At 36.3% G+C, this 27,632-nt stretch overlaps 1 protein-coding gene across 1 annotated transcript in view; it reads right to left on the bottom strand.

Moving 5' to 3' along the window:
- The window catches only part of GBE1 (1,4-alpha-glucan branching enzyme 1), a 166,485-nt gene that overhangs the window by 60,944 nt on the left and 77,909 nt on the right, over positions 1-27,632 (bottom strand). The window contains exons 8-10 of the mRNA XM_074144821.1: positions 4,473-4,588; positions 4,096-4,223; positions 683-781 (exon numbers count right to left, since the gene is read on the bottom strand). Of these exons, the coding sequence (XP_074000922.1) occupies positions 683-781; positions 4,096-4,223; positions 4,473-4,588 (343 nt within the window). The remainder of the gene's footprint in view (positions 1-682; positions 782-4,095; positions 4,224-4,472; positions 4,589-27,632) is intronic.

Genomic DNA, 27,632 nt, shown 5'->3' with positions numbered 1-27,632 from the left:
CATTCCCTAAAACATCAGTAGAAGCCTTCTGAGATCATTTACTGTTTCATTCCTTTTCTTACGATTCCCTGTATTAAGGAAAAAGTGATTTAAATTCTTATCGTAGTCCATGTTTATTAGTATATTACTGTTCTTCAAGAGCATTTACAGATTTTTTTTTTTTTTTTGCAACCCCATTGTACTGATAGCTGGTGTTTGTGTAATTCACTTAAGCTTACTTTGGTTAAACTTTCAGCTCTATGTTCAATGCCAATTACTACACTCAATTTCAGGAGGGTTCGTTGCATTTTTTTTTTTTTTTTTTCTTAGTATTTCATATGCATATGGTTAACTTATCAACTTGTTCACATTTAATACAAACTACACATTCTACAGCTGTTTCAAGATACAAGTTACTTCAAACAAAATTAGTCTATGTGTATCGTACAAAGAAAACAAATATCAGCTAGAATGCAAAGAATAGCCCCTGAACGTACTCATTTTTCAAAACCTACATGGTATCTGACAGCACTCATTTCAGCCACTAATACCTGGTGCTCAACCTTGTCAATTTATTTGAACAGGACATTAATAGAAGAGAGACTGAAATTTGTCAGTAGGATTCAGAGTGGTTTTGTGTATGCACAGGTAGAGAAGTGTTTCACTTTGAAGAGCAGAACACATTTTTTTGAGAAGTTCTCACCTGTATCCACTTATCTGGAATAGCCATGGCTAGTCGATAATCAAACCCCCCTCCTCCCTCTGCAACAGGACGACAAAGAGCTGGCATTCCAGAAACATCCTTAAATAATAAAAAAAGCCACAATATAATTTGCATGAATTGCAATCATTTCTACCACACAGTAATACTTCTTGACAAACACTCAGTAAACTATAAGTTGCTTCACAGACTGACCTGGGTAGGGGATAAAAAAAAAAATTAAAAAAAAAAATCAGTGAGTGATTACTATGCCTAGATTTGCTGTTTGAATGCAAGAGTTACAGGGAAAAGCATTATAACTTCTCATCACTCTACTACAAAATATTTTAATAAAGTAGATATTTGAGGGGAAAGAGACCTCAGTAGGTGCAGAATTTGAAATAATTAGCTCTCTTGAGCTCCAAGTAATCAATACAGAGTAGTCAACGAAAGACAAATTAAACCTTCATTTTTTTATTGATATTTTGCATAAAGAATGGCATAAAAATAAAAGGCTGAATATAAAGCACACACACACACAAAAAAATACAATCTCTGCTCCTTTCCTAAATGAACCAAATCAAAACTATTGATCCAGCTAGCACTGGAAAGTGACATGCTCTTACTGAATAATTTTCCAGTTTTGTATTGATGGAGGCTGATCATTCTTAAATCTGTAATGCAAAGTTCTTAAAATAAATATTTATTCCACCATTTTATTAGGCATTTATGTCAACAGCATTCTTTTTCTAAAGTTAGCTTATCCATATAGAAAACGCACATCTCCAATAATTGCAAAATATCTATCAGTACTCAATTTTATTAACTGATGTCAGTCAGAAGCTCTTCCACCACAATGGTTATGGATTAAAATACACTTCTTGCATCTGCACAAGAAAATTTATGGAACTAAATTCTGACTGGAACCAGGTCTTAAGTAAGAAGCCCATTCTGTGTTTCTGGATTCAATCCACTTTTCAATCCAATTGCTGCATTAGACTAGTGAAAAAGATATTTGCATTTAAAGTTATACATACATACACAAACATGCATCCTCCCTCTTTCCACCCCCCACATATTGACATAAGTGACGAGACCAACATCATCATCACAAAGCTCATGGATGGCATCCTGGGGGATGGAATGCGGGGCTGCCATCCAGAGGGACCCTGGCTGGCTGGAGGAATCAATCAACAGCATGCTCAGAAAGTTCAGAAAGGGCAAATTGTCAAATCCGGTCCCTGCATCCATACAGGCTGGGGACTGCCAGGCTGGGGAGCAGCTCTGCTGGAAAGACCCTGGGGCTCTGGGCCAGCAGCAAGCTGAGCATGAGGCAGCAGCCTGCCCTGGCAGCAGGGATGGCCAGCAGCATCCTGGGCTCTGTCAACAGCAAAACCAGGACATCAAAGGAGGGGCTTTATCCCCCTTTACTCAGCAGTCATTAGATCACACAGAAAAATGCATTCACATTCCACATGCTGTAAATACCAAATAACAAAGGAGAAATTATTTCCAAACTTTTAGATATTATAAAAGGAAGTTCAATAGCTCTCCTAGATCAGTCAGAAAGGATAAAAGCAGACTAAAGCTCTCCAAGTTATGCAGGACAAGATGATCTGAAACAAAAGCCTTTCTCTGTGGTGCTATGATGCCTATCTGGACAAGGTCCGAGTCTTTGAAAGTCAAATTTTTGGGAAGTAAAATTCCAAATTTAATATTATTTATATCTATCTATATTTACAGATTTTTACCTAGACACTGAAAAAAAAAAATCAGTGTTAGTTTGTTCAGTATATTTTCCACCAAATGTCAACAGCCAAAGTCTAAAAATTTGTTCAGACCTTAGTTTGAAATGAGCTGCACAAAAAAAAAAAGAAGTCATCATAGCAGTAGGTTTTTTTGTCTGTTTGTTTTTATAATATTTCAGGCATGAAGTAATTTTATTTAACATTTTTTCTTATTATACAAAACTTTAATCACAGCTTTATTTAGAAGGCAAAAATGAAAAGTAAGCATATAGCCAGTAATACCTAAAAACTTAGAAATTACTAAGTGAATATACACAATATTAAAAAGTTACGAAAATTATCGGTTAAGTAATTAAGGAATATATTATGATTAGTTATGGCTAGACAAAAACATTTTTCTCATATGGCACTCATTCCATCATCATTATGGGGAAGCAGAAATTCTTCATTGCCTTTTGTAATTTTCAATTATGTCAATAGTTTCTCCTGAAATTCTCCTTCAACTATGCAGCCCATTGATCAATTCTGTATTTCACATAGCCACTCCCCCAGGCAGAAAAATGATGTATTGGAACAGAAGCAGTTTTCAACTCAAACAAGAGAAACTGAAGACACATCTGATTAAAAAAACAGAACTCTTAGGCCGAGTAACATAAGCAGACTGAGCTCAGAATTTCATTGGCAGGAATGCTTATAATCTAAGACTATCTAGAAAACAAACAAATTTGACTTCAAATAAGCCTACTGCCCAGTGAAACCATGCCAAGTTTATTAGTAATTGCTCATCAGATCCTGTTTTTGATAGCTTGTCATTAAACTTTTAGCAGTGGCTGCCTATAATATAAAACTTTACCATAAGTGAGAAATGAAATAAAGCAGTATTTTGTTTTCTGAAGATAAATAGGGTATAAGCAATACAGAAAGTTTTATTAAAAAATCTACATAGTCCCTAATGATATCAGATAGATGCAACTTTCTTTTAAACAAAAAGAATTATTGAACTATAACAAGAGAAAAATCCTCAGGGTTTACTTTTTTTAGATAAAGAGAAAATATCAGTGAAAACATACCTACTCATAGCACTGTAATGCTCTGGTGTTTCATTCTATTAAAAATTCTATGTCCCAACAATAACGTTTTTCAGTGAAAAAAGTTTAATTGATCTCAATCAACTCAAGTAATATATTCTATTTACTCCCTCAGAAACCTGGAGAAACTTAATACTAAATTTAAATTAGCATATACATGCAATATTTATAGATTTATCACATTTATTTTGAAGAGGAATTGTCAGTTATGCCAATATTATTCAAAATATGCAAAACCACACTAGAACTGTTCATCTTTAGCACCATGAATCACTAGTGACGAATAGCAATCATGCAAAAGCAATAAATTAATAAAACCAAATCTTATTACAAGTTCAAGGAAATGAAGGAGAAAAAAACCACACCCATGTTATTTAATGACCTGTTAGAGAAAATTCTAAAAGTACATATTCCAGTTGTTTTTTCCCCACAAGACAAAGTCTGTCCACTAATTAACATTTCTCAGCTCCTGTCACTCCTTGAGTACCCAAAGTATGACTTGATAATTAACAGGAAATTCACATCCCAAAGCCAACTAATCAATATTACTGTCACTGAGGATGGAAAATCCTGATCTTACCTCTGCTATGGTTATGCATTCCGGATGCAAGAAATTAATCATGTGGTTGGCCAGCATTAGATAACACAAAGCATCTTCATCCACATGTAGACCAAAATATTCGTTGTAATCTCCACTGAACCCTGTGCCTAATAAGACAGGAAGTTTAAAAGACCACAGGGTTTTTTTTAAAAAAAAACAAACCATAGAGATTTTGCAATATGCAATTTTATAAGCACCACATTTATTCATAATTTCAGATCTATCCATATAGCAGCACAACAAGATATTAGCAAATCTGGAATTTTTAGAGCATTCAGTGAACTTTTACAGCACTATTTCCACAGCAACAGAGCTGCAACAGGATTGCTCAGATCAGAGCTGTTTAAATTACTTACCAATACCATGATGGTGATACAACATAGATGTAACACCATCAAATCGGAAGCCATCAAAGCCATAGTCTTCAATCCACATTCTCAAATTAGACAGAAGGAATCTCAAAACTTCCCAGCTGAAATAACATGAATGTATTTTATAAGCTTTAGAAACCTTAGGATCAACTAGAGTTCCTTATACCATGTTCCCCACTTGCATATACAGTACTTGTACTGAACATTTTACCATTTTAATGACTTCTTCCCTGTTTTTCATCAGCCTTTTCCCAAGAAGTTTGTCTTCCTTACATCTTTGTCTTTTACTGCACATAATTTTAAGATGGGAGATAGATGTTTAGGAAAAATTATCATCTTTCTATATAGACGTCTAAATAGGTTAGTGATTGAACCCATATATTACATTTTAACACCCATACTTGACACTGCACTTTTCCTTTACCTCTCTAAAGATGTTTACACTCTTTGGGAAAAGATCTTCTAGACATGGAGAGAAAATTATAATAGGTAAGATTTCATCCCCAAGATTTTATGGATTTACAACAATTTCCAGGCATAATAAAAATTGAAAAGCCGTCATCCCCTGCCCACCTACCCCTGATTATTTACAAATCACATGTCACCAGTAGATTACCAAATCACCTACTGTGTTGCAAATTTACACATTTAAAGAGTAAGGCAACTTATCGAAGTTGAGGAGATATTTTTTAAAATTCAGAACAGAAATGGGGTATAACACACACACAAACAAAGCATGGACATGAAATCAAAAATATAAAAGAGGTTCCAAAGTGAGTAAGGATGTGGAGGCATTTGTGAACAAAATTTGTGTTGAAGAACAAAATAGTTTCAGGAGCAGTTTTCCCACTATTCATCACCTCCTCTCCCAGGACACTGGTCTCAGTAGCTTCAAAGACCCCTATAACTTGTTTCTGCCGTCCACCCTCCATGCCACTACCCTCACTGTCACCCTCAGCACAGGCTGCCTCAGGTGCATCTCCTGCAAGCTGTAGCTCCAAAGAGCTCACCTATTTCAATCAGCTTCATATGAGGTAGAAAAACTTTTTTTGCCTCGATCTTCAGACCTGCTAATGTTATACTATTTCTCTCTAATCAATTTCCCAACATAGCACAACTACAACTCCACTTACTACTGAGCTTCTGTTCGGAGAAGAGTGCAAGCTACACAGCAGCACGCAGGGTCTCACCCACCACTCTCTGGTGGGTGAGATGGATGGGGTATACCTAGCACAAAGCACATCAGTCAGCATCACTGGTACAGTTCACCTATGCACATAGTTGGCATAAGGCAATGAAGGAGAACACTTCCAGATTTCACTTTATTTACCAGATGTCGAAGGCAGACTCATGAGGCAATTATGACACAAAGAATACACTCCATTTTGACAAAACAAATGTCCCCACATTCCTTCCTCCAAAAAACTTCCTTGCATGAAGGGTGCTTTAAACCTACAATTAGTGGTATTATATGAAAAGATGGGGAGGCTGTGAATACACTATAAAGCTGGTAAAATCCTGACCTAAATAGTCCATTCTGATTTACTTCAATAGGATTATAAGTATTTCTCCATTCTTTGCATGTACTGCACACAGACATACACCTGTGCATATAAAGACAGAAATATTACCAAATCAAACCCTCCAAATTTAGGAAATGTGAATCAATACATTGCTTCAGTTCAATAGCTTTTTTTGGTCATTCATGACATGATTTTTTTTTGTTCCACCCCTGTGTTCACCCTCCCAGCCCAAATCATCCCATTCACAAGATAACACTATACTAGGAAGATCCTCAGGAGCTTGTCTACAGAACCTTTTATATATTTGTTTCTTAGATGAGATGATTTGTAATGAATGAATGATAGAGAGAGAATGCTCTGATATTGAAAGGAACAGAAAGATACCAAAAGTCCTGTGAACTGCCAAGCCGGTCACATAAAAATACAACTTTGTGCAAATGCTTGCTGTATCTTTTTCTGACCCAGTATCAAATTTGCAGAAAGCTATTTCCTGAAATCTAAACACTGCAAGCAAAGTCAAAGTAGTCAATGTACAACCATAAAAATACTATCTCACACAGAATTAAGATAATGCATGTACAAAGAGTAGATTAATTGCTACAAGCACCAGCCAAACTTAAAAGTTATTTCTCCTCATTACAGACTGCTTGACTTTATAACCTTAAAGTTCTTAAGATGGTGAAGAGGTTTGGTACATTTGTAAAACATACAGAGGTCTCGAAACAGATAACAAATGAATTTTTTTCTACCACTGTTGGCAGTGAAGACTGATCTTTGGAAAAAGATGGAGAATCAGTATGAAAACAAATTGTAATGACTTTTACATGAAAAAGTGACTACAAATAAGAACAAACAAGATGAATTTGTTGAACCAAAAGATTAGTTAGCAAATTGATGAGATCAAAAACCTGAGTAGAAGCAGCAGATGTTTTCCAACCATCTGATTGCATATGGGAGAGAAGATTGTAAATAAAAAAAAATAAACAAACATATTAACTCTGACTAGTCTAAACTTGGAAAAATTCAGTTTTAGTATAATTTCTAGGAATGATGTCAAGTAGTAGCATTATGACTTTTAGAGAGGTAACTACACAGCTCCAAAACATGAGCTAGAACAACAGGTTTTTTTGAAATGTGCAAATCACACTAACCATACAAAGGTTAATGATTTCATCCAAAGTCAATTTGTTTACGGGAGCAGCAGCATTAGAAATAGACGTTGACAGCAATAACAAATAACTTTGCAGAATGCCAGTAGAGGCCAAAATCATAGCATAATTGAAATACATCCACCATATAGGCAATAACTCAGGAACATTTCTAAAAGAAGTACATTCTTGCAGTTTTACAGGATAGCATTCATTAAGAAACGGGATAGCATTCATTAGGAATGTAATTTCTTTTGGGTAAAAGCCATATCTTAAATTATATCCTAACAGTCTCTCACGCTTTTGCATATCATAAAATTGAGAAAGTTGTTTCATTGCATGCATGATCTAAGAGAGGAAAATATATGCTGTATTATCATTAAGGAACGGAATGATTTACACTGTAAGAAATTTAAATAATTCAGAATTCACTCAGACATCATTCAAAACAAAGAAGGTCTTTGCAGAAGAGTCTTGCTGTTTTTTTCTCCCCCTTAGGGCCAATAGCTCACACATTAAAGACAGATTTCTCGGTTGAAGTAGTGAAATAAGCATATCTAGCTAGCTGACCTGGTTTCACAAGGTGATAAGAAGTTTAACAACTTTCCTATACTAGGTCAGCAAAAACACCTGTGAAATTGCTTACAAGTCACACTCATTATTTACCTTTTTTCCTGCTGTACTAATCAAAAAGCAAAATAATGATCCACCATAAGAATTCTAATTTCAATCCATGATGAACATGAAATATTTAGATGCAAGCTAGTAATGCATTTAAACCAGTTAATTTTGTCACCATGGACAAAAAAATAATATTGGCTGTACCTAAAACAGTTTGAAGCTGCAATTCTTGAACCACATTAATGTTGACTCTCATAAACTGCATTTATTATTATGTATTACAGAAAACATGTGGAACTGCTGACCTTATAAGAATCTAGACTTTTATGATTATTTAACTGTTTTCAATTCTTAGTGTTTAATTAACTTAACACATGATAGTACTGACTTGCTAAAATATTACTTTTCCCCCAAGCATTTCAACAGCTGATTGGCTTAAATTCCACCAATGGATTACTAAACATAAGAGAGAAACTGCCACTCAGTCTGATAATGCTAGCTTTCAGTAAACCTGATGAAGTTACTTTATGAATTAAACACGCATAGTATACCCAAATGTGATACAGAGATGTTCCGCCCCCCACCCCAGCTTTTAACCAGCATACACCAGTTTGCCTGTTACTTAGAGGCACTTTGATCAGTGATACAAAAGGGTAAACACTCTTATTCTATTTGGGAAACAACAACAAAAAAACCCCATCTCTATTTCAACCTCCTTCATTTACATGGAGAAGTGATTCCTTGCTGTCCTCTATATAATATCGTTGCCAAGACCCCAAGTCACCTCTGGCCACCAGGGACTGAAGTTGAAGCAGTGCTGCAGGTACCCACTTTTTAGCCAAGGCACAATCCTGACACACTGCTAGACTGCTTTCAATACTTGCACTCTTAATTAGACTGGCCCCTTTCTATGGGAACATACACATTGCTGTCATTCAACAGAAGGTGATACAGTCGTTAACAAATCAAAAGAGCTTTTGCTCGGTAATTCAAGCTGCATTATGCCTCCAAAATGAACTGTCCAGACAACAAACACAATTGAGAGCTATCCTCCTGGGGCATACAATACAGAAAGGGTCAGCAGCAACATGTCACTTCCCTTGTATCAATCCCAAAAAGGCAGAGCAGCAGTGAATTAGCTTACTTCCCCACAGTAACAACCACAAAGGCAATAAAGTAGAATGCTACGTTTTCTAGACTTAGGATTTCTGAAAGTGCACTGCATGAAAAGAAATAAGCCGTTCTATTTCAACAATATTAATCTTACATTTCCAAGTTAATAACTTTTAAGGAAAAAGCTTATTCTAAAAACAAGTAATACTAATAGTAGTGGCGCAAATATCAATAGGTGAGATGTTACAATAGACTAAAGCTTTCAGTTTAACACACACTGGAATTATAACAGTATTTTAAAATAAACAGAAGACAACTGACAAAAATCCTGAGGAGACAGTCCTCTCCACACTCCAACGTTCAGCTGCAGGAGAATTTAGCTAGTAAAAGTTTTCAGGATGGCTGCAAGTCTTGCAGTACTCTTGAACTGCTTTCCCACAGTGCCACAGTATTTTTGGGTACTACTAAAATTAATTAATATGACAAAATTTATTAACACCCCCACCATAAACAACCAACCCAAATGACAGTCACCATGGTCACAACCCCTCTGATCAAGCAGTTCAAGCTGTTGCATTGTGAAAGTGATCCGGGGGCCAAGAAAGAACCTACAGGTTAGATGCATAAGTTGTAACGTCTCTACTTCTTGTCCATCACAATCTTGTACATGGATGAAGCTTGAAATTAATATCTTCAATAGCAGTACTCACACAAAGCTTGGAGAGATGTTACTTGTACTGCATGGATTATAACCACATTTTCCTGGGCAAACTAATGGGGATAGGTCCCAATTCTTTAAGTCTTCCACTGCTACTGGCTCAAGACTTCTGTAACAGGGAGTTTGGATCATTAAAGAATTGTCTGTATCTCTTTCAGCCATACCAATGATAAGGAGTGCCACTTTTTCCCTCCGACGCCTCTGAATTTAAAATAAACCTTAGCTTTAGGTCTAGCTCCCTGAGCTTCCTCAAATTTATCAAATATCGTAATTACTACCCCACTGTCTTCTCCTTTCCCACTTACTGCTTATAATCGTTTATCACCTTACCTCTGTTCTCTGCATTGTGAGGTTTTGTTTGTTTTAAAGAGAAATGGATCCAGACCATGACCTTTTTCTTTCACTTTACTAATTATGTTTGCTTTGCTACCTGTATAGAATCCGTAACACTGAAAGCAATTTATATACTAAGATACAGCAAAGATGTTGACAGTGCCAAACAAAAGACTTGTAACCTTGATATTTGGTCTGCAAAGCAGCTTTATCTTTTAAATGACATTTCAAATAAAAAGCACTAAATAACACAAGCAATGGTATGTTACAGATCTCCAAGTTTCATCTTTCCTTGGAATCCAGTATGACACTGAAAGCATTAAAAAAAGTTTAAACCACCAATTAGGTAGTTCAGTCTACAGATTTCATGGACAATTCTCCTTACAGCTAACAAAAAGTCCTCACTTAAGAAATCTTGATTAGCATTGCAAGCTCTCAGGACCCACCCATGGAACAGAGGACCCAGAACTGAAGAATACACATAGGTCACTGCCAGCAGATGAAAGGTTTTGACAAATCGTAATTGCTATGCAATAGAAACTTTAAAATCATTTGCCTGTTCAGGTTCATACATGAGTGAATACTACTCTGGCATCAGTAAGGGAAGACAGATCTAAATTAAGGTCACATGAAAGAATCTGAACTATAAGGAAGTAACTGAATAAAGAACACCACCACATCTCAAATGAGAAAAGACAAGAAAAGCTTCGTACTAAAAGGCAGGCATTTCTGAAAGCGACCAATCTTAACCTCTGGAGGTACAGGGACAACATCACTCTGAAGCAGTGCTAGATTACCTGACTTCCCAAAAATTAACCCATTTGTGTCTGGTCCTAGATAATCACCCTCCTACTGAATCTCAAAGGGCAGAGGTCTGCACCAAAACACAGCATGTGTTCTAAACCGGTCTGAAGTTCACAGTCTACCCTGAAGCCAGAAGCGGATGCAGCCCTTATGAAAATCTGAAACACCAGATCAGTAATTAGGATGGGGTCTCAGTATAACCTTGTGATTGTGAAAAAACTTTAGTATAAAAGTTCCCTGTATTCACAGACAATAATGTGGCCCTTGGGAATATTGTGCTACCTGAAGAGACAATGAAAAAAATGCTAACCAGCCCTAATGGATTTAAAGCGAAGACCTACAGGAAGACATGTCATTCCTAATTTATCTTGTCACAGTAAGGTGACAAAGTGTCCATAAAGTGGATGCGACCTGTTAACAGTCCCTCTCAGTCTGTTTCTGGTTAGGTATTTGAGTATCAATCCCAACATTAAGTTTACCAGCTGTGAGAAGAGCAGCAGTGACAGCAAAACACAGCACTTGCTCAGATCAATGTCTACGGAACCTTCAGAGATGTAGCAACTGGCATCACTATGCCAGACAGCAATTTCCACTGGGAAGTACTGATCCCTGTGCACAGGAACGCAAGAAGGTCAGGGTTTTTTGCTTCACTTTCGTTTTCAACAAAAAGGGTGCTTAAAGCTAGTAATAGTCTCTGATACCAGTTTTCACAGTAGGAGTTGAACTTCTGATGAACTGCTCAAGTAGCTTTCCCAACTAGATCAGTTGCCATTATGCAGTTGATTCCCAGAAGGGTGAAGCTTCCAAATGGCTTGCTATTAGGGTAAACAAACTCACAGTTTTCCAAGAAACAAGAAAATAGACAGGAGAAGGTAGATGCAAACATTACCAGATGTGGTCAAGCCAGTCATGTATTTAAAGAAGTCAAGATTCTATCTTTCCATATTCCAGGATGTATCAGGTCATCTTGAACACAACAGTTTTCAGGCATGTACTTCTCACGACTACTAAATGCCTCTCAATCATAGAAAGAATCATATCAAATTACGATGAGAGACAGGTGGCTATAGGAATGAAAGACACCACAGCCACTGGCTCTCAGATGCTTTGAGTATTTTTACAGAAGGATACAAATCTTTGGAAAGCATTGATGTGAAAAAATGCTTTCTATATTTTCACAGGACATTATTCCATTAAGTTGGACTGTATAACAGGCAAAAATACCAAAAATATACTCCAATAGATGACTAGTGCTTCACTGTCATGAGCAGTAAGAAATAAGAGGCAGCTGAGACCCTCCATTATTTAGAAAACTACGCTGGAGGAACACTGGAATCTTGCATTTGTAAGATTAAATGAACAGCAAACATGTAACCTGAGCACATCTAAATCCAGGAAGAAGTTTTATTCCTAGCCACAAGAACTAAAGATTTATTTATGCCATCATAATTAGAAAGGCAATGATATTACATTATTACAAGACCATATCAAGTAAGTCACTGAAAGACTAAAAGGTTCCTGTAACAGTTAAAAATAATGGATACGTTTATCAATACTTGATGCAGAAGATGTTTTTGCTTAAGTGTTAACATCCCATTCCCTCCATTGAAACGGAAAAGTTCAGAAGTATTTCAGAATTTGAAGGCCAGTCTTCAGGAAAATTGTGCTTAATTATTCAAGTAGTATTATGAAAAAGTTATTAGAAGTCAAAGTGAAAGGATTATTTTCAAATTTGGAAACATTTGTTCTGTGAAGATCTGCAGTCCTTTCAAACACTAAATCATACCAGTTTCTATCAGGCAACATAAAAGTAAATAAGTAAATACTATGGTAAATACTGGTAAATTAACTGCATACAAGAATATTTAGTTTTTATTTTTCCCCTCAAAATTCTCCTTCATCTGTTGGCACAAAGCAGAACTATACAGTAAGGTCCTTCAGGAGCTACTGGCACAGATGATACAAGACAGTTAAATTAGGGTGACTGAATATGTGCTAAGTGATGGATAGTCTAACATTTTGTCTAGGAAAAAAAAAAAAAAAGATGATAGAGGGTAACTATACCAAATGTTGATTGTCTGCCCATCTAATTCCGGATCAGAAAAGCTATACCCGCTGGACAGAGAGACACATGCAACACACCAAGTTACAGCTATCTGAAAACTCTTAAGAAGCTTTGCACATGAAAAGGCAAATTTTCTTTGGCAAGTATCAGACCTGGACTCAACCAAGCAGAAAGTAAGATTCTGACGCATGAGTCAAGAAGACATTTTCCCCTCTGAATTTACCCATTTTCAAGTGCTTAGAAGTTGGATCAATGTTTTGGAAAGATCCATGATGTTAATTTAGCAGGTTAATTCTGCATTAACTATCTCTATTGTATTTTGCCAATGAATTAAACATGCTTATGAATATATTCACATGACTTTCCTGAAATGCCATTTGCACAAAAAGGCAAGTTTTCTCGTCAAAGGAACTATGGACTATATATAGGCTTATTATATATACTAAGCAGCACAGTATCCTAGACTTAAAATTTTCAGGATAGTCCTATCTACACCTGATAGGAGTAAACTAAATAATATCAAATAAAACATTCAGTTATTTGCCATAAAAATGGAATCAATAACTCAAGTATTACTCAGTAAAGGTTATGTCCTGCAAAATGTTAATATAAGAACAGCCTTAGAGGCAACGCAGATATGTACTTATTGTAATGAAATTTAATATTCTTGATGCCTTTTGCTCAGAGGGCTTCCTTAAGTAAATAGAAAAAAGAGTACTGAAAACAATTACCCACAGATTTAACAGTCTCCAGGACACACATTTTAAAATAGAGAATGTCTCAAAACTAAAATTAGAAAACCCTTTAAAGTGCTGATACATGATTTCAGCTACAATTTGGATAATGTCAGCACTCGTACCACTCATGTTCTACCCAAGTAACATATATAGTAATAAAATAAAAATATTTGACAACATTCAAAATTCTTTTAACCCTAAATAAACGTCTTAGTATTAAATTTGTTTAGTGACATAATCAACCAATCAGTGAAACAGAATTTGTTGTTCTGCAACACGCAACCAAATCACAACATTTTTAAAATATATCATCAGGATTTTGCATACAATTTAATGCAGTTTGTGACTTCCATAACTGAACTGAGATCTCAAACATTTCACAGTAGCTTACTCTTCAACACAAACTTAATTTGAAAGCAAACCCTAAGTGTAAGGTAGAAATAGCCAACTATTACTCATCAGGTGACTTGTGGTCTTAAACAGACCATTACCCTCAACTTTACCAGAAAACAGCACCAGAGTTAAGGAGGGAACCGCTAAGTATTTCTTGAAGTTTGATTATTTAACTACTTTGTTGTGAGGTGTTTTTTCTCCCCTGAAATAGTATGTTATTATATAGACGTAATAGAAAACAATTATCCTTGACTTTCTACATTCTCTATATAGGAAACCAAAATTATAATCTCAATCAATTCATTCCATTAGCAGTGACAAAACATTAAATACCTGGCAAATTGTTAACTTTAAGTTCTGCTTTCTCAAAACCACATTGCTAAACGCCTGAAACAGTGTTTTCTATAAATCTAATTTCATTTATTACTTTAAAATATTGTTTCCCAAATTGAGACTCGCACAAGTGACTTAAAAGGGACACTGAAGAAGTGCCTGGTTCACTGCCTTTCCCTCAATGTTTCCTACCTAACTGCTCCCAGCCTTCTGTCTGAAGAACTAAACAGAAATACGGCTGTCTCCTGTAACCATTTATTTTAGCCACAGCTGAGAAATGCTGTTGTGGCCTCCATCCAGGTCAAGGTAGGATTTTGTGTGCATTCCCTCCCTCAAACATGCAGAAACCAAAGCTACAGCTGACAAAGTGCTAGTTTTTCTCTTTGCTGGTCATGAACAAAGTTTAAGAATACCAGCCTAAAAACACACACACACAAAAATATTTAAAGTGTTAGTATTATGCCTGTACCTTCCAGATGAAAATGCAGATTGTTTTCATTTGAATTCAGGTGGATATTTTGGGTTTTCTAATGCTAATGAATAGCAACAGGAATTTAAGAAGCAAAGCAGTAAATTTCTTCATAAAAGAACATTTCGAAAACTCCCAAGGAAAATCATTAAATAAGTTGAAGCAAGATGACCAGACCTCTGTCCTTGAGAAAATTCCAGCATTAATATAAACATAACATCAAATATCTGGTTTTCCAAAAGTTAAGTGTACTGATGATTGAGAAGTCTTTTCTGCGTGCAGATGACGGGGAACCATAGTTGCTATGGTGGTAAAAGCAAGACTCAAGTTCATATATACAAGAATCCACTAACAAAACCTTATCAGTCTATCATTCAGTGTCCGTATGCTATTGCAGATTACCTTTTTCTTTTAAAATAGATTATTACCTTGAAAATCCAAAATCAAAGCATTAATCCTCAAGCAATGAATTGTTCAGTTACTTTTTTTATTTTCATATAGCAAACCCAACCTCATAAGGAATAGTTATTATCACATACAGAAGCCGGAAAAGGGGGCGACTCTTGAATTTTACCACCCTAGGACATCTACTTCAAAGACGGTATTATCTGAATATCCTTTTACTTTAGTCTCTGAGAGACCAGAGGTCTCAGTTGCCTGCCTCTGTTATATTGACAAAAAGTCTATCCTTCCTTTCCTGGAAGGAAAGCAGCAATGTGGGCAGCAATGCAGAAATCTGTAAAAGGAGAAAAAAAATTAATCCTATGGATCTTAAACTTATCAGTCATCATACAGTACAGACATTACAGGAGGCTTCTGACTCAATGTCCTGAATGGTAATTTACTGATTTCCTCCCCTGGGAAAGCAGAGGGTAAGGAAAGTTCACTCTTTATACTAATATTAGCTAATACAAAGCTTAGATTACTTCCTCTCACACTTCCAGATTTTATCCTCAGCATAAACAATTGCTCTGGATACAGTCCAAAATGTTATTTCCGGCACTGCTCAATTACGTGACAGACAGCATGAGGGGCAGAAAAGTTTGTACAATGAATCGCCACATTCACAGAAAAAGAATTCCAGTGGAAGTCTCAGACAGCCTAAAGATTGTCTTATCTCATCCCTAGCATGAGATTCAAGAAATGACTGCAGAGGTAAGCAGTGATCTGGCAAAACCGATTTATGTATGCATCAGTCCCTATTATCTTTCAGCAAGCACAAAATGGGAAGCTAGTGCATTTGCACAGAACAGCACAGGAGACCTGAAGTACAGGGTTCATATTAAATAGGCATCCATTCTTATGCACAGCGCAATATTTCTCTATTTCCTGTATTTTTTAAAGTTACATTCTTCAGGAATGTAATTAAAGATATTAGCTCATCTTACGCTGTGTCAATAGAGTTAAGAACTCGCAAATGTACTGCTTTCTGTATGTTTCATAAATACCTTTTCATGTAAGATAACTGAAAAACATGTTTATATTCAAAGATACTTACATTATCTCAATTTCTTGCTAGATACTATTGTTTCAACTAATTTGTACTTCATGAATATTAATACAAGAACAATAAGCACATTTGCAATAGATTGTTACCATAACTCTTTTTTAGTATATAATATGTAGCAAGATTATTTGAACTCTGACAAAAATAGCTACAAAGTCATTTTAGTATTGATTCACCACTATACTTTATCTTTGATTCTATTTTTTAAAATTAAGCACCTATTTTAAACCTTTTGTGACCTGAACATATGTTTTAACATATGCGATATCTTTCTATAGTGACCAAATTTTTAAGTTCCAAAGACATATGGGAAAAATGCTGTGCCAAAATATCATGTTGTACTCCCACTAATCCACTGAAATTAAATTGTGAAATGGAAAAATCAGGTAGTATCTTGAAAATACTCAGAGTCTTTATATTAGATATAAATTACAAAACACACATACTTCGCACTACAGCTTAATTGGAAAACTTTTTAAAACCAAAATACTCCTCAGCACTGCAAAGAGCTTTGACTATTGCATTTACATTTTCAAGTCAACACAGAAGTGGAAACTCACAAGACAAGGCAACAGTATTTTTTGATAGTTTTAAAATCAAGTTATGTTGCTGAAAATGTCCGATTAATGCACTAGAACTTGTACATTAATCACAGAACTACAGAAAGGTTTGGGTTGGAAGAGACCTTAAAGACCATGTAGTTCCAGCGCCCCTGCCATAAGAGTTGAAACATTTTTCACCAGACCAGGTTGCTCAAAGCCCCACCCAACCTGACCTTGAACACTTACAATAATGAGGCAACCACCAACTTCTCTCGGCAATCTGTTCAGCACCTCACCACCCTCATCATAATTTATGTTCATCATCGTTATGTTCAATCTGTATCTACTCTCTTCCAGTTTAAGACCATTGTCCCTTGTCCTGTCACTACAGGCCTTGGTAAAAAGTCTCTCTCAGTCTTCCTTATAAGCCCCTTTTAAGTATTGAAAGGCCACAATAAGGTCTCCCCAGAGCGCCCTCTTCCTTAGGCTGAACAACCCCAAGTCTCTTAGCCTGGCTTCCCTCTGGTCATTCTTGTGGCCCTCCTCTAGACCCACACCAAATGTGTCCTGTCTGTCTTGTGCTGGGGACCCTAGAGCTGGATGCTGTACTCCAGGTGGGGTCTCAAAAGAGCAGAGGTAGGTGGAGGCAATCACCTCCCTTGACCTGCTGGCCACACTTCTTTTAATGCACCCCAGGATACTGTTGGCTTTCCAGGCTGCAAGCACGCATTGCCAGCTCACGTCCAATTTTTCATCCACCAGTGTCCTCGTGGACTTCTCTCAGGGCTTCTCTCAATCCCCCAGCCTGTCCTGATACTAGGGATTACCCCAACCCAGGTGCAGAACCTTGCACTTGGCTTTGTTGAACCTCATGAGTTTCATATGGACCCACTCCCCCAGCCTGTCAACGTCCCTCTGGATGGGGACCAACAGTAAGGCTTTTCCATGATTGTCAACTAAACTGAAAGCAACTGTTCCTGTAATAGGTATCTCCTATTTCAGACCGTATTTTACAGTGTGACTATTACTGATCCTAGCTTAAGAGGTAGCAGAAAGATAGTAACTTTTCACCAAAATCCAACTCTGAAGTGGAAACTTCATAAGCTTGTGAAAAACAAGTTTTGTTGTCTAGGCCAGGATAAAATACAAAGAAAACTAAAGCTAAGATTCTCTGAAATATTTTTGCACAAGTTTTTCTTTGCATATATTGACAGTTCAGCATTACAGGCAAACAAGTTTCTCACACCTTGCACTCGGTGAAGACATTCTTTCTAATCAAATCTTTTCTTGTTTTTCTAAATTTGGATGATAATGGTGATGTGCTAAGAGCACCTGTAGATGCAACCTGCAGAACATTCATTCCTTCCAGTACACAATAATTAGTTTATAAGAATGCTATTTCATTCTACTTTCTATAAGCCACTAGCTTCATTAACCAATGTCAGATAGGCATTAGAAAGAACATCCAGCTTAAAGATGTTTCCATTAATCCATTTCCTGATAGACTTTCTGTTTCTTCCCCAGTTAATCCAATGACAAAATAATTACCTTGGAATTTCTTATAACATAGTCAAAGTAGATTTTCATCTTTTCCAATGCCCTTATCCAAGAAGGTGGTGGCAAAGGAAGCCCGAAAACATTGATAGTGTAAATTTTAGTGTTTCGTAGTTGGCTTCTTTTTTCTTTTCCAGAAAGCATTCACTTCGTAAATAATTGCTGGGCCCTAAGCATCAACCCCAGAATGGTCATAACCCCCCAACTACTACTTAGGCTTTGGTTTAAATATTTATTTCCATTTTGTAGGAAGGGAAATATAGAATTTCAGATTACAGAGTAGTGAAAAAAGCCTAAAAATCTCAAGTAACAAACACTAAATACTCAAACCAGAAGACAGGCGAAGAAAACCCAGTGGAAACCTTTTGGGATTTTATTGTTTTTCTCCAGTGTCTGGCAGTTTGATTACTCAGATTCACCGGTTGTTTGAACACAAAAAGCATCTAGGGAACCTAATGCAAAGACCTAAATTTGAACAACAAAAAAAAGAATTTCACCTATCCTTGTTGTCCATAAGACCAATTGCATGTTTAGCAATTTGAAAACTTATGCTATTTATTTCCTTAAACACCAACTTTAAGAACTTGTTTCTGAATGTCCAAAATTCATTCATTTAAAGCTAAATAAACTTAAAAAAGAAAGCCATCAATTCTATGTTACATAACAGTAAAAAGTGTTTAGTCACAGCTATGAGCCAAACTTTTATAACCGCAAAAGGTCATTCTTTTAGACAGCCTTGGTACATGAAGCAATGAAGCATATGTAAAAGTTTCCTTTGTGTGAACGATTATATATCATTCTAATTATTTACCATTCTGACTAATGTAGCATCATAATAAACAAAACAAAAACTTAAGTGCTTTCTCCCCTTACTTTTTCCTTCAGGGGAGAAGGGGAGGAGAAAGGAGAGGGAAAGCAAGGAGGAATTTAACACTGTCTCCACCTGCTTGCAAAAGGTCAAGGTATGGAAGTGTAACACTGACTATAACTAATATCTCAACTGAGTAGTCCTCATAGGGATAGTTTTACTCCCAATTGTGGTCTAATAATGAATGGATTATTTCCTCAAAAGACACCAATTTCTCTTTTACTTATTGTATTAGAAAACTGTCTTAGAGAACTTAGATATACTAATATGCCTGTGCTAAAGTGTGTTTGCCCTAATGCCCTAATCAAAGTTGTACTACAGCGTTAATAAAATGTTACTAAATAACTGCAAGGGCGAAAAAAGCTGATAACTGTAAAGCACTGAAGAAAACAGTAAAGTATGCCTATCTGTGAAACTTTGTGGGTTAAAGATACAAGCTCTAGGTTCTAGCTGTGCTGCACACTCATTTTGACAGGGTGAAAGGAACGCGGCTTCACTCCACATCATGAAGTGACAAATTCTACGGTGTTTACCCTCCAGACAAGAAGAGGTGATCTAATGTGTTTATTTTATTGGAAAAGTGACAACAGTCATTACTTTATTCTCTTTTCCTTTACTTTCTTTATATATCTTAAAGACAGAATAAGAATAAAGACAGGAAAGAGCATCCTCCTCTTGACTATGAAGCCCTTAGATATATACACTCACTTAAATAGCCTTAGTGCAATGACTAAATATATTACATATACACCCCCCCCCATATTTTTACTTAATAATTCTCCAGAGAACTTCATTCTCAGCTCTTTGTTTAAACTGATTGAAACGTCTCCTACACAAGAAAATTACTAGAGATCTTAGAGTGACTTATTATATGGGTGTGTTTTTTTCATTCCTGTGTTTATTTGTACATACATATCTATTTGAAGTGACTCTTACTGCACAATAATTAGATCAAAGAAATCAAGAGAAGTAAGGTCTACAGGGTATTACTTTTACACATACTTCCTTCACTCCCTCCTAAATTCATTAAGTTAACCATAGAAGAATAGCTTAGGAAAAAACCATTTGTGTCAACTACTTAGACTAATAATGGTCATCTCTACAGCAATGAATTTTTTTTTTTTCTAAATGGCTTTATACCATTTTTCAGGAGATTACAAGAGATTTTTGAGTGTAACAGCACTAAGCACTGGAACAGGCAAGCCCAGAGAGGTTGTGGAGTCTCCTTCTCTGGAGATATTCAAAACCCGCCTGGATGTGTTCCTGCCCAACCTGCTCTAGGTGAACCTGCTTTGGCAGGGGAGTTGGACTAGATGATCTCCAAAGGTCCCTTCCAACCCCTACAATTCTGTGATTCTGCAACATAGATATATAAAAGTATTGGGTAAAGAGTTAGCCTCCTTATCAAAGAGGGGATACAGAAAGAAACCAGGACAAACATATATTTGATTGCAATTCTCATGGAAAACTATAGAAAACTCTATAAAGCTAATTCCTTACAAGGAACTGCCCAAAACAAATGCATGGAAAAAACAGCCAAGCAAATTTAGTGTAGTATGCTTTTTTTTTTTAAAAAAAAAGTGAACTATTTCCAAACGTGGTTTAGAACAGTTCACTCTGTTCCCAGGGATAGAGCTTTTCATACAATAATTCTGCTCATTCATTAAGACATATTTGAAATGATACACTGTTTCAGTTCTTCAGACTTGTCCTGTTAACCATATCAGCCAGAACAGAACCTAGAAGAAAAAAATGAGCAAGAGCTACTCCCAGTCCATCCATTACCAGTATAATGTGACCACAGTAGAACCAGTTTCTGTACCTTCCTTGCAGTTTCACAAATAATTTTTGTAAGTATGAACTCTAATAAAATTTATCTCAATAGCACATTTGTTTCAAAGTCAAAGTAATTTTGGTATTTAAATAACCCTAAAGAGAACACCCATATAAAACCGAGCACATCCATACAAATCCTTGCTAAATTTTAGCACAGAACTACCAACATAGTCCCATGCAAAACAATCTCAGCTGGTGGCTACAGCTAGGAAACAATTTGGTTTCCAAGCTGTAGGACACAGACAGCTACCACCTAGAGCAGCAGCCTGGCCAGCTCAGTTGGATGCACTGACCTCTATCTTCAGTTTCAATCAACTTCTAGAGACAGGAACTTAGTCTTCCTGCTAGTCCATGAAATGACACTCCTCAAGAAAACACAGCATCCCTTTCAAAACAAAGCACTACTGCAAATAATCATGTTGGTCTGTTGATCATTTCTGATGTGTTGGCCATAAACGTACTACTGACTCTTGGAAATGCATGCGGCTTTTTAATAGTTTATCCTTTTCTACTTTGTAAATATGGCTGTTAATTGTTTTGCCCCTCGTTATTATCAATTTTCTTTCTCTCCCTCTCCAATGAGCCTTCCAAAAAAGGATTTTGAGTGGATCTGTATGTTATCCAACATATAAACACTAGAATCAGAAAAAAAAAAAAAGGTGACAATTGTCTTACTGATTCTATCTTCTTTCCCCACCATGAGCGGTACCATGCCTAATTTTCCTCCAACCTAGAACTCCTTTGGATGAAACCCTATGAGAAGAAAGTCAACAATCCCCATTTTATTTGTGAATTTTCTTCAGGACCTCTCTCTCATCTCTAATTTATACAACTGTCACCCTTTTTCCCAGCACAATCTTCTATTCACAACAGATACTGCTCATATAAGTGCTGCAGTAATCACATAAGAATGCTGTGAAAGTTGTCAATTTAAGTGTGGATTACTAAATGCAAGATCATTATTGCATTTAGACTGATGAGGAATGATTCTCTGCAGTGTGTTGAATCTCATCTAATTTTAGATCTTTATTGAAACACCATAATCAACTACAGGTAAGAGTAACTGCCTATTCAAGACATGATTGAATTTAATTGGCTACAAGTGTGGACCTTTATATTTCAGAATATGCTACCTGACAAAATTTAGAACAATTGGCTTTAATTTTTTAGTGTGCCTTTTCTTCATGTATCAATATATTGCTTTATTACTATACCACTTTTTGTGCAGCTACATTTTAGAAACTTCACACAAAGTTGTGATTGCCGTGTTGGAGGTTCTGGAAACCTCAAAGAAAGTTACACATATTCTTAGGTGATGCTCTGAGTTTCAGAGCATCTGTGGATTTAAAGCCTCCTAGTCTGTTATATCAATCTAAGTACAGTGCAGTAAAACAATTAAACTTCCAGATGAATGTTTAATTAAAAAATTAAAGCAACTCTACAGCAGGTCTAGACTGCATATACTATAACTCATATGCTCACGGCTGGAACTTTTTTTTTCCGTACTATTACTTTAATCATTTTGATTACATTGCAGTAAGTTCCAACTTATCATCCCTTTTGTCAATGCTTTCAGTACTCACTCCCTTCAAGAAAGGCAAATTATTAACTTCTATGTTCCCATACTTGAAAGTGCTTACTTGCTAACATTCACAATGGTTACTAAAAGGAGGATAAAACACAAAGAAAAAGATTTTCACAGACATGGAAGGTTTAAGTTTTATAAAGTACTTTTGTGCCTTTACAGTCACCCTCAAAGTCCAGCCTATTAGAAGGAGATTGCCTAGGAGGTATGCAGGGAAGTTTTTTAAAGTAAAACTGTTATCAAAATAATTCCATTTATGAGCTCTAGAAAAAAAAAAGAAAAAGTATCTCGCTATTACATCACAAGCAGTGCTTTCTTAAAACAGTCGTTAAAAAACAATCTTCGCCAGCCAAATCCAATTCCAATGCATATTATAGGGATCTCTAAACACAGAGCTTTCCTGAACCAATTTAGTGAAGAAAGACTGGCAGGAAATGAATTAAAATCGGCATAGCTGAAGGTTTTACATCATGAAACACAACTTACATCCATGTTCCTACTATAATTACCCTACAATCAACAATGCACCAAAGAAACCATCAAATGACTGAGAATCTAAGCTTATTGACAGCTGTCCCTGTATTACCTTTAACCTAGATGGAATTATGGCCAAAGTATTTCCCCAGTGAATACAGATTCGTGATAAACATGACCTGCCACTGGATATCATTACTACCGCATGAGCACAGCTGGAAGAACATCACTTGTACCTGACTAAATCCTCAGAAGCTGCAGAAGAGGACACTTCAGTGACTACATCTACAGTCTTGCAATTCAACTCGTTTGTATATGATACATTCATTCTTCAGTAATTTTCCCCTCCCCTCCCAAAACCTGTATAGCTTAAACTTTTAAGGAAATTTCTTCATTGAGAGAAAGCTGCAACAAAGTCTTTAGAGCTACACAAGGTAAGAAGAGTTACAGACAAAGACAGGTTTGTTAGTAGCTCAAAGATGCAAAGGGAAGAAGATAGAAATCTGCAAAATTGTAAAAGAAAATAATATCTGAAGAAGATAACCCAGCACCATCAAGGATCTGCTACAATAAGTAGTGGCAGCCTCCTTTCTCCCACCTGACCGATGCCTGTCTGGCCAGCAGAGACTCTTCAGGTGTCTTACTGGAAGATATGAGTGTACCAGCAATTCTTTAATCCAAACAATCCTTTGAGCATGTTAACTCCTAAGTAATAGTTTGCAGTGAAGTACACCCGCTCCGCAACCTGTAAAACCCACATAAATAAAGCAACCCTGACATGGATAAGAACACACATATCTGCATTTTGTATCTCATGCTGACGTGCCAACTTTCCTTAAGAACATTAAGGTAAGGAACCATAATTTTTAATGCTATAGTACTCCATAAAGCATCAACTTACATCAATTTAGAAAGCTAAGTGTGCAAGTGTATACATTCCTTTCTGAAAGCTGTTACAAATCATGGTGAGGGTCCCACATAATGCAAGAAGTGTTCACTTCCACAGATATTTAGAAGAGCTCAACATTAAACTGTTGGCTACTTAAGTCCAAAAAATTTCTCTGGACAGCTATGTTAAAAGAGAATTATGAGCCCAGACAGGTACCCCTACTAACCAAACACTGATCTCTGAAAGATATATTTCCCAATTCATTCCACCCACTAATAATATTACACTAGTGGCAGCTAAAGATTGGGAAAGTTGGCAATCAGAAGAAAGGAAAAAAATTCAGATAAAAAGCAGGTTTCCAAGGAAAAATGAAATACTGATCTTAACAGAGGCTGCTGAAGATGTTAGAACAGCATGCCTTTAAGGAGTCAGATCCTAAAGTGAAGTAAATTAGTATCTATTGCCATCAGCGGACTTTTTCCCCCCCCCCATAAAATACAGCATGAAGTCTATGCAGGATTTAAATACAGGGTGGCAGAAGAGGCCATCATCATCTCAGCATCCAAACATAGATGTATTGCGCCATTTTAGATGCAAGAGAGCACTCGAGATACCCGCATGATGCTGGGCCACAGGACAGGAAAGGGAAGATTCAGGTGACCCACACCACTCTGGTAAGGCAGCTGGAGGACAGCCCATCTAAACCAGAACTAAAACACATGCTTTGGCATCTGACAGCTGCCCTATTTCTGCTGCACTGATGACTGGGCTAAAAGCAGTTTCTGAACTATGGTAGTTTATAACCCACTTAAGAAAAACTGAAGAAAGTGTAGCACACTGAGCTATGATCAGCTGCTCCACCAACAGTTCAGAAGACTGAGCTAGAGAGAACATCTGGGTAGGCAGCAGGGGACCAGCATGTCATCTGTTGCCCTGATGTAAATTGTGGCTTGTGGGACACAGTGTTTATACTCTGAAGCCTACCTACACATAGCATTTCAAAGCACATTTGGCATGGTCATCACTTGAGACTTCATAAAACTGAAGGATGAAGAAAAGAGTAAAGAAGCGATCTCTCCCATTACATGATTTAAATAAATTTAACTTCCATTACAGCACTTACAAGCCTTAATTCCAGAGAGAGTATCACCAAATACAAACAAGAAAAAACCTGTAGGTGAACAAGCCAAAGGATTCCCACTAGTTATGATCTGGTGCATTCACAGAAGAATCAAAGCATGGACACACAAAATCCAGTCTGAAAAAAAAAAACCCCAAAACCAAACAAACCCCACACTGAAAACAGGGCCTCAAAAGAGATGGCAGGAAGGTCTGTTGGCCCCAGAACCTTGTAACAGACATCATCTTTTGCTGATCATACTGCTGCATCAAAGGAAGCAGAACTTTGTAATTAAAACCAGAATTTAATTCAAACTCTGACTCTTGTGACAAATTCTTCTCCTAGGTTGAGGAAGAACTTAAAATTTTAGCTAAGGGCTCAGGTAAAAACGGTCACAGTATTAAAAAACAAACTGAACGCAAAACTCGGGGCATCACATGATTTCTGCATGTTGTACATATACCAATATTCTTAAAGGCTCACAGAAATATATCACTATACCTATTGTCCCTTAGAATTGGATTAAGAAAGTGTACAATCTAACAAAGCCTAATGAGAAAAAACGAATTCAGAGCCTTAAAAATCAAAACAATACTCTCAGCTCTCAATAAGCCTAGAAAGGCAGCATCATTTACACATTTTAATTATGTAGTGCTTGAAAAAGAAAAAAAAAAAAAACAACAACTTATCTTTGCTAGGTAATATCTTGTTCTCAATTCTTTTTAAATTGTTTTGCCTGATTAGTATTTTGGACACATTTGCTATGTGGAGAAATGAATTTAAATCAAAACACAATCAACCGCTCTAGTTGTGATTCCACCTGGTCTCCAGGGTCTACAGCATCATTTCTAATGAACTTGACAGCTGAATAATCTTTGAATATGATTTTAGAAAGGAAAAATTGTTATACTTAGCTCATGCTAAATTAATTACAAGCAGAATCCTTACTTAAGATGGGAGGGTGTTTACATGTATTTTGAGTGAGATATCTTAAACAGGATCACAATAGAGACAAGGCACTTAAATTATCACAAAATTACCCAGACAGTGCCAGCTAGACTAGAGGTCCAGAGCCTGCGACATCCCTTTTATCTTACAGCATTTCCTTTTCATGAATTCAGCAACAGGAAAACTACATTTTTAATAGGAACCAAGAAAAAGGATATAAAAAAGTTTGTTTTTAAAAAGTGTTATTAAAATAAACTGCAATCCTTACTCAAGCTTTGTAGTTCTGGTTTTTGGGTTAGTTGCCGAGGGGGCAGGGGGGACAAATACAGAGACAACCAAGAGGGGAGAGAAATGAAGGAGAAGATGATTCACCAAATTAACGTGTTTGAGAAAAAAGTGCCCAGTTCCAATTTTCAGAAAAACTGGAAAAATATGCCAAAATTATGAAACTAGAAATTTATTTCTGAATCTTTTTTTAAGCAGAATTTATAATTTATAGCACTTTTCTTTATAAAGGTTAAGCAGAAAATATTCTTTTACTTACCCAGTTATTTTACCTCCAAATTTTACCTCCAAATTACCTTCTCATTTTACTGAATTGAGGTTTTATTCTCCTTTGACACCACCTTGAACAGCAAAATTTTTGAGCTGCTGTTTGCAATTTACCAAGAAGTCCAGTTTTTACAACACTTGTACAAACATGGATTAAAATAATAATATAATTCTAATGCTTAAGTGTTGTCTCAAAGTCCAAAATACAAAACACACCATTCTCTTAAGTTGCACTATGGTGTGAGGTACAACATCCAGATTGTCCTTTCAACAGTTCTACTACTGCTTTTCTTGGACTTACTCTCTACTTACATGATCATTACTAAAAATATAGTATTTAAAACACACCATGGATATAGTACTCTTTTTGCATGGATATAGATCTTTTGCCACCTTCTGTTATAGCAAGTATTCACACTCCCCTTTCCCAGACAACTGAATAATCTTGCAAATGCTGTGAGACAAATTTACTTACGTCTTGGCTTTCAAAGAAAATGTAGACAGACTGAACTGATAAAGCAATTGCTTCTTAATCTCTTTCATTGCAGAGAATTAGTTTCTCTCAATTCCAAAGTAAATTAAACACTCTTTGTATTTGATGTTTAAGTACCTGTAGAATTAACAGTTCTTCCCACTACACAAGGGATTTAGTACAAGCACTGTACAGGAGAGAAAGCTGTACTAGCTGAAGAGATCTGTCTCAGAAAGCAAGCTTTACTGTATACCATTAATAGACTGTGTTTGGTATCATTTATTTTCAGCAAACTTTGAACATCTGCACGCAACTCGAGTCTCTCAGATTTTTTTACTCCCCTCTTTCAGACTAGAACTGCTCTTTACTGGTATGGAAATTAGCAGGCATGTCAATAAAGCCTAAATGGGTAAAACAAAACATTTTCAATGAAATGTCAGTTCTAATTCTTTCCTGATTTTGTCTGGGACCTTTACATACCAAAAAAAAGAGAAAAAACTCAATCCAGTTTTTAATGAGCTCTGAGCAATTTAGACTAAAT

Source organism: Numenius arquata, chromosome 1 (assembly GCF_964106895.1).
Source record: "Numenius arquata chromosome 1, bNumArq3.hap1.1, whole genome shotgun sequence".
NCBI lineage: Eukaryota > Metazoa > Chordata > Aves > Charadriiformes > Scolopacidae > Numenius > Numenius arquata.
This window is presented reverse-complemented; position numbering and strand designations above follow the sequence as displayed.